General features: G+C 46.4%; 1 protein-coding gene across 1 annotated transcript; it reads right to left on the minus strand.

Moving 5' to 3' along the window:
- Window positions 1-3,928: 3,928 nt before the first annotated feature.
- LOC112876044 (auxin-responsive protein SAUR50-like) lies at window positions 3,929-4,228 on the minus strand. The gene has a single exon (XM_025940082.1). It carries the CDS (start codon window positions 4,220-4,222, stop codon window positions 3,929-3,931), a length of 294 nt encoding a protein of 97 aa, XP_025795867.1. The 5' UTR covers window positions 4,223-4,228.
- Between the last annotated feature and the right edge of the window lie 3,883 nt (window positions 4,229-8,111).

Below are 8,111 nucleotides of genomic sequence, written 5' to 3' on the forward strand. Positions count from 1 at the left end.
TAGTACTCCTCCAAATTTCAGGAAACTCCGGACAATTATCTTATTCTAAGCAGCATTGATTTTAATAAAGCAAGCGTGAATACACTTATGGTTGGTACTCAGCAAGTGGAGTAAATTATATGACATGCAAGGCCAAATCCAAGGAAAAGCTGACATGGTTTGACTGCGGTAAGCATTTTTAGTTGACCAAATTTTATTTAGCAATCATTAACTAAATGTAAGTATATACCAAACTTTAAATAAATAAAACAGATAAGTAGCAACATCATGAATAAAGAACCTCAATTTAGATCATCTTTAAGTTCAATTATTATGTGAGGGTTCAAGCATTAACTGCGAGCACGGCTGATATATCAGTTTTCACTCTGCAGAGGTTGTAAACTTTACCCACAACTCGTGTTTCCCTTAATGCCCGGGTTTGCAAGGCCCTTAAACACTTCCGAGGTGAGTGGCAGGGATTCACTACGAGGCCTTTACAAAGATTTCCTAACTTATGATAATCCGCTAAGATTTCAAGTCAAAGCGGTCATAACCCTCCCTAATGAGGAAGTACCTTAGCCAAGGACCACATACCATAAAGCCTCAAGAGGACCGAGCTATACCCCGACGATGCAACCGCTCTTGCCCTTTCGCTAAGATTATCAGAAGCTAAAGTTTCTAATTAACTAGCAAAGACTAGAGCTAGTTGTACTATTTTCCTTGGTGGTTCTCCATGTTCCAATTAATGTAATGATCTTAAAGTTATTACCAATAAAGTATTCCAGAACGTGAAGTTTAACAAGTGTAGCGTAATTTCCACGTTATTCAACCAAAGTCTAAGTAAAAGCAAGTAGAGTAGCTACAACATAAATATAACAACCCAGGTTTAATCTAGAAAGTTCGAAAGAAACTAGGCACATCGTTAGTTTGGGATTCATCATTTTCATCTTAGCCCTAGGATCCAATATAAATGCAAAGGCATAAAGCATAGGAATATCACACCAATATTGTAAAAACTTATCTTTCATGATAGTAACAATATTTCTTAAATCTCTATCATTTTCATAATTATTTAGATGGCTAGCTATCTCAAGAATATATCTCAGGAGCATGATGCAATATTAATGGAGATGTGGGATAATAAACACCAGAGAGAACAACAGTGGAATCATAGAACTGTTCAAGGAATTCAAATATTTTTTTCAGACACATACCAATGTTGTTCAGTCAGGAGTGGTTGGCTATCAATCAAAGGATGGTTAGTAGTGATAAAAATAGAGAATGAGTTCTTATGGGGCAGATGTTTTATCATGAGATAAGTGGAATTTCATGTCACATCCATGTCTAAGCCAAACTTATGAGGTCTTGCATTAACAGTAATACAATATGATTTATATGTAGCAATGCGTTGGTTAGATTAATTTAAAAATAATATAGCAGTTCTAAATGCAGACAGCATAGGCCTAAACACATCAAGGCCAGCCTTAACAATAAGAAAAAAAAGAAGAGAAGAGGACCAGAGTTACCTGTGCCCGGAGCACCAGAGTTGCCATCGACGACCTCACCGGAGACTAGGAGAGGCAGATGGGGATTGGAGAAGAGGAAGGCGAAGAAGGTCGAGAAGCAACAAAACAAGAGAGGGGGAGCAGATCTGACACCGAGCAGAAGAGACGAGGAGGCCGCCGAGCAGAGGACCAGGCCTGGCACCGCTAGCTCGCGTCGCCGGCTCACCGCCTCTTGGCCTTCCCCGCCTTTCGCTTCTTCAATTCCCTTCACCGGCCACAGGAGAGGGAGGAGAAGGATTGCTGGCATCGGATGTGGCAGCGTCGAGGAGCTAGATCCAGCGAGCAGAGGAACCAGACTTGGCCCGCGTCGACGTCGCTCGGCCACAACCCCAGGCCCCGGCATCCTGTGGCCCCGCCTTCAGCCTCGTTAAGCCCCCTCACGGGCGATAGGTGAGGGAGGAGAGCGGCTGCCGGCGTCGGATCTGGCCGAGCTGCGGCTCAGGAGGCGGCGTGGGAGGTGAGGAGGACCACCGAGGAGCTAGATCCGGCAAGCAGAGGGGGAGAAGAAGGGAGGGGAACACCGGATCTAGTCGAGGAGAGGCGGAGGAGGTGAGGGCAGCGGCGGATCTACACCGGCGACGGCGGCGAGAAGAGGGTGGCGAAGAGGCCGCGGGCAAGGAACGGGGGGCGCTAGGGTTTTGGGGCCGGTGCTCGGGCATTACGCTCGGGCTCCCGGGCCTTAGTAGGCCTGCCGTGCTCGGGCCGGCCCACGTGCCTGATCGGGCCGCAGCTTAAACGTGCCGGGCTGGCCCGGGCCCGATTAAATTTGTGCCGGGCCGTGCCCGTTCCCATGCCGAGCGAAAAAATGGGCCATGGGCCAGCCCACGGGACCGGGGCCGGATGGAAAACTATAACAACACTTGCCTCTTTTTTCTCCCAAAATTTTTTATCCATCTAAATAAAAGTACAAAGGCCAATTAGTAGTGGGTTCACTTTCACCCATATTGCAACCCAAAAATTTTGCAGTGAGCATAAAATCCTAAGGAGCACCACACAGCGTGCAGTGCAGCCTAGCAAGTACAGTGTAGGTGTGGGACTGGTACTTGCCCCCATCCGTCCTCATCAGCCACCGGGCGATCTTGTTTCCGCATATCACATGGACGGCAGGGTACCGCCGAAACGGTACCCGGGACATCATTGTCCCTCGAATTGAATTCAAGCAGATGCATGGGGCCGCAGAGAGCACACCTGACCCGGAGAGGGACGGTCCCGGAGGACCTGGAGCGCATTTGTTGCCACGGCCAATGGCCACGTTCGCTCTGCACGGAAAGGTTGGGGCACTACATATGGCGGGCATGTGGTGCGGCTGTGGAGCGTATGAGAACCTGCTGCGATCACGAATTCACAGGGCCTGCCGCCTGGAGATTGCTACCAGCTTGCTTGGTCTGCCGGGTAAAATGCCTTCTTCTCCTCCTGTGGTTGATGTGCCGGGCTGCAACGTGCCGCATGAAATTCCGTGGGTCTTACGCCGGAGTAAGCGACAAAGCGTCACGGCGTGGTAATGGACAAGTTTTAGTACTGTTTCGAGGACCTGTAATGCAGTTTCTTCTAGTGACAAGATTTATTTGGGTCTGACGACATTAGCTTTGGAGACACAAACTACTTGATTTGAAGCCTGCCTGCAAGCGATCATTCAGGAGGGTGTGACTTGCGACTGGGATGGAAATATGAAAGTTAGTGATAGAGCATAGTCGTTACAACTGTAGTAATGAGTGGGGAAAAAAGTTATGTACTATCACTCTGCAGAAAACTTACTTTTACTCTGCGAAAATAAAAGTAGATCAGAGGACCAACATGATTGAAGTGTGTACACCATGTGATGTGAGAGCTGGGTAAACTTTCTGGGCGAGACGTACTACTCAATCATCTCTGCAGCCAGAGGTCCACCGACAACATCTTCAGGGGAGCACACAAGCTCCATCACCACCATATAAGCGTCATGTTCTACCAGATCCTTCTACTGTTACTGGTTATCTCGTACTGTTACGTTCGCCTCTGAGAAAGCAAGATGTTCGTTTGGAGTGGTCGTCCGGTAGTTCGGTACACATGAGAGTGCGTGCGCAGATGTCGACCATGTGATCGCGCGCGTCGAGTAAAAAGGACACAGTAAGAGAATAAGAAACGTATGAAGAAAAATCATGGGTTTTTACTTGGAAAGATCTTGCGATATGCTTGTTCTCACAGGGCAGCCAAAATGGCAACACCGCTCTGAGATTTTCATACCCCTGCCCGATCGAATGCCTCGACCAACCGATCAACAGCATTACAAAAATAATACGACAACAATCTCTTCTAGCCAGCTACTTCTACGTACTACAGTTCTACAGATGGACAACCACTGCAATGCATGCACGGAATGGTGCGCACGGCGGCGGCACCACCGCCTATCTGATGGCCGCGGCGGCGAGGACGGCGTGGAAGGTGGCCTCGTCGCAGGGCAGGGTGATGCCCATGTCGTGGCCGAACCCGAACTCCTCCTCAGCCTTCCTGAGCAGCTCCTGGAACTCGGGCGCGTCCAGGCAGGCCACTGGCACGATGTAACGGCTCCTGCCCGCGCCGACGTACACCGCGAAGTGGCCTCTGGGCACGTCCTCCGGCGGCCCAGCCTCGTCCCTCCTCGCCAGGCTCGACGAGCACCTCCGGAGCATCTTCTTCAGCTGCGCGCCCTGCCTCGCCATGATCAATGTAACGACCGATGGCTCTCTTCTCGATCTAGAGTCTAGCTAGTGTCTCGGTTGCAGTTGGTGCAGGTGGCTGCTGAGGCGTAGCCAGGCCGGGCGGGTATATTTAACGGGCTGGGGGCAGGCGGGCGCATGTGAGAGTGGGCGAACACGGCACGGGTGGTGTGGTCGCGCGGCACGGCCGGGGACCGTACGGCCCTACCGCGCGGGGGGCTGCCTGCGCTGCGTCGACGTCCCGTCGCGCGCCGTGCCGCGCCGCGCCTCAGCCAGCCGGGCTTTTGTTTACGTTTTCGCCTGACCAACGCCTCGTGGCGCGTACGCCGGTGTGGAGGCACGGGCGCGCAGCCTGGTATGTGCCGCATGTGGCCGTTGTCCTGCCGCTGCCTGCTGCCCTGGGCAGTTGGTCGCATTGGCGCTGTAGCCTTCTGCCGCTGCTTGTTCGCTCTCGAGTCTGGAGAGAGATCGATGGTTAGTTCGCGAAGCCAGATTTGTCCAGTAGAGTGCCGAAAGATGTCACCGGTTGACAACGATTGATGCGATCGGGTGTAGATCGATCGTAGCGGAATGGACCTTTTTGGTGATGCAGGGTACTATTGTAGGCTAGCTAGGACCCTAGCTAGCTAGCTGGTCCGTGGCTAGTGCGGACTGCTAGATTTCTGAAATGCCATGTTCCCCTGCGCTTCGCCAGAAATAAAAGTAGCCGCAGGGAGCGGCTCTGCAGGAAATCTGTACGGCATCATACGCATATCACTCGAGCATCTACTTCTCGGGATTTTAGAACCGACCTCAATTTTCATTTTCAATTTCTCCGGATACGCTAGAATTATAGCAACCTACTCGCGCCGCATGGTGGGTTAAAAAATCCCGCCTTGCATCGGCAGCTGCGCCTGGAGCAAACAGAGCGCTCTCTCTCTATATACTCTCCTGGTTGAAAAATCTCCTTTGCATCGGCTGTTGTGCCTTGAGCAAACCGCACGTTTCTCCCCCCTTGGACTCGGCATTTGGTTCTACGGAACCGATCAGCGTAGAAACCAACAAATTTACGGAACCGATCAGTGTAGAAACCGACAAATTTCCGTTTCGGTTCTTTCGGTTCCGGTTCTAATCAAGGGAACCAAAATTTTTTAGGATGCAAAAAACTGCTCATTCAATAGCAAATTTTAGAAGCATTTCAACTAAATTTTCATACAGTCAACAGGAACAATTCAAACAACAATGGAGCATAAAACAACGGTACAACGCATAAATATATAGTTCTCTCAAATTCAAAGGAAAATAAGTTAACAATCACCAACAACTCACATGGTTATTTATCTTTAGATGAGTTCTTATTTTTGCTTTCCTTTGAGGATTTGATTGGCTTGGAGGACTTGCTTGGCTGGGAGCTAATTTTGGTGGATGTAACCATCTTTTTTTTGCTGTCTTGGATGTGTGACTTGGCAGCATGTGCATCAACAATGGCTTTGTTCTTGAATTCTTGAATAATTTCTAAAAATAGAAACAGCAAAGAAAGGATACATTGAATAATTTTCATTGTTGAAAACAGAAAATAAATGGTATAATAAATAGTTACCTTCTTCTACTTTGGTCAACTGTTCTGTATTCTCTACAATATTGACAGGAGTTGATATTCTAAGCCAATCTTGAGTGCGAACAAGAGCTTCAACCATAAATGGAGTGAGTAAACTCCTAAAATCATCTACAATACATCCACTTGTGCTAAAGGCAGATTCACTAGCAATTATGGAGATTGGGATGGCGAGCACATCACGATCCAATGTGGACAATATGAGAAATCTATTGGACTACCCCTTCCACCAAGCAAGAATATCAAACTTTTTGTACACACACTTCAGCCAAGTATCTATCCAGTTCAGTCCTGCTGCCCCTAATGCAACTGCATGTTCCTCTATTTAGCTTCATCTTCTTTGCAATTCTAGTCTTCAACTTTCTAGCACTCTCTCCACCTTGCTTAGAGGGGGCGAATCACTTGGTTGGGACTGCACTTTACTTACAGAATTATTATTGCTCCTATATTCTTTAAAAGGTCATGCAAGCGTTTGGTAATTGCAGCCCAAACTTTCTGTCCAACACCATCACCATACATCTCATCAATTACAATTTCTGTATACTGTGAAAGCTTTTATCTAGGATCAAGTACAACAGCAATAAAAATGAGCAAGTTAATATTTTCCTTCTCCTTCTCCTTTCCCTTTCCCTTCTCATTTTGCAATTCTAAATTTCCATGCCACTGCCCCAATACTTGTCAAAATTTTCTTTCATTCTACTCCCCATTTCTTGCTGCATAAAATCAAAACTACTCATCCATTCATTCACCAATAGGTTGATCTCTCTAATCTCATGGAAGTAAGTGTGAGCAGTCGCACTTAACGACGCTGAAACACATTTTGTTACATCGGCAAAATGCCCTACAAACTCAGCTAGTTTTCTTGCATTATCAAAGTCATCCTCATCAGGAACCCTTGGACCGGGAACACCTGGCTTAGTGTCACTAAGCAACTCAATTGTATAGTATGGATCTTCCTCCGGATACCATACAAACACCTTTTCATATGTGCAAGCAGCTTTTAGCATATCATATGTCGAATTCCATCTAGTGCACACATCAAGGGACAAGAATGCCTTGCTGTCCACTTTCTCCCACCGAGAAATCTCTTTAAATTTCTCCAATTTTGATGTACCATTCCTCACAAATTTAACTAAAACCCTTACACGCTTGATAGATTGGTCTACTTCTTACAAACCATCTTGGGCAATCAAATTAAGTATATGTGCAGCACATCTAATGTGTAGGTACTTACCCTCTGCAATGCTAGTTTTGGCACTATTTATCTGTCTTCTCAAATAACTAATACCAGTATCATTTGCACTAGCATTATCTACCGTTACTGTCACTACTTTGTCCAACCCCCAATCAAGCAAGACTTTTATGCAGGTGTTTCCCAGTATCATCCCTCTTTTTGCCTTTTACCTTGAAAAAACTAATTATTTTTTATGCAAGGAACAATCTTTATCAATAAAGTGGGCTATCACAGTCATGTAATTCTCTTACTGTTGTAATGTCCAACCATCGGTTGTGAGGCAAACTCTATTGCATTGTTCTTGAAAGAAAATTTTCAATTATGCTTTCTGCTCAAAGTACAATTGCACACAGTCCCTAGTGCATGTCCTTCTAGATGGCAAAGTGAACCTAGGGCAAGTAAGAGACATGAACTTTCTAAAACCAGGCTTTTCACCTTTTGCAAATTTCTCCTCATCTTCTATGATCATTTCAGCAAAAGCAGATCTAAGCAATTCAAGATCAAACTTCCAAGTACCTACACTAGTGCCTTGACTTACTGATAAAACACCTTATTTAGATTCTATATGAGGATTACTCTTGCAGGCGTTAAAATGCTTATGCATAGCAGATGTAACATTATTCAATGGATGTGCTGCTATATCCTTTTTGCAATAGTTGCATTTTCCCTTGAGCAACTAATCTTCATGGTAGATTTTGGTGAAGTGATCCCATATATTAGATCTGGATGACATCTGTTTTCTCTTCTTCCCCTCTTCACCTTCTAGATCAATGACCTCCTTCTCTGCATCACCATCAGCCTCATCTTTAATTAAATTCCCGTCAGCCCCGGTATAGCTCTCTATCCAAATACTCATCTCATGATGCAAATCCTCCTCAGACATCTGGAAAAAAATACATTCAACACTTCAAGTTATCACCTGCAAATCCCCATATCTAAATTGATCTAATATCATTCATAAAATACAGCCAGCCATAGTCTCATAGATGAGTAGCACTTACACTGCAGGATGCAATTGATGTAGCCGTTGTGGACAAGATGGAGAAAGGGAGAAGGAGAACTGG

Source organism: Panicum hallii, chromosome 1, assembly GCF_002211085.1.
Source record: "Panicum hallii strain FIL2 chromosome 1, PHallii_v3.1, whole genome shotgun sequence".
In the NCBI taxonomy this organism is placed as follows: Eukaryota; Viridiplantae; Streptophyta; class Magnoliopsida; order Poales; family Poaceae; genus Panicum; species Panicum hallii.

Excerpts from the sequence above, each read along its gene's own strand:
- LOC112876044 (XM_025940082.1), bottom strand. The coding sequence starts at position 4,222 with ATGGCGAGGCAGGGCGCGCAGCTGAAGAAGATGCTCCGGAGGTGCTCG.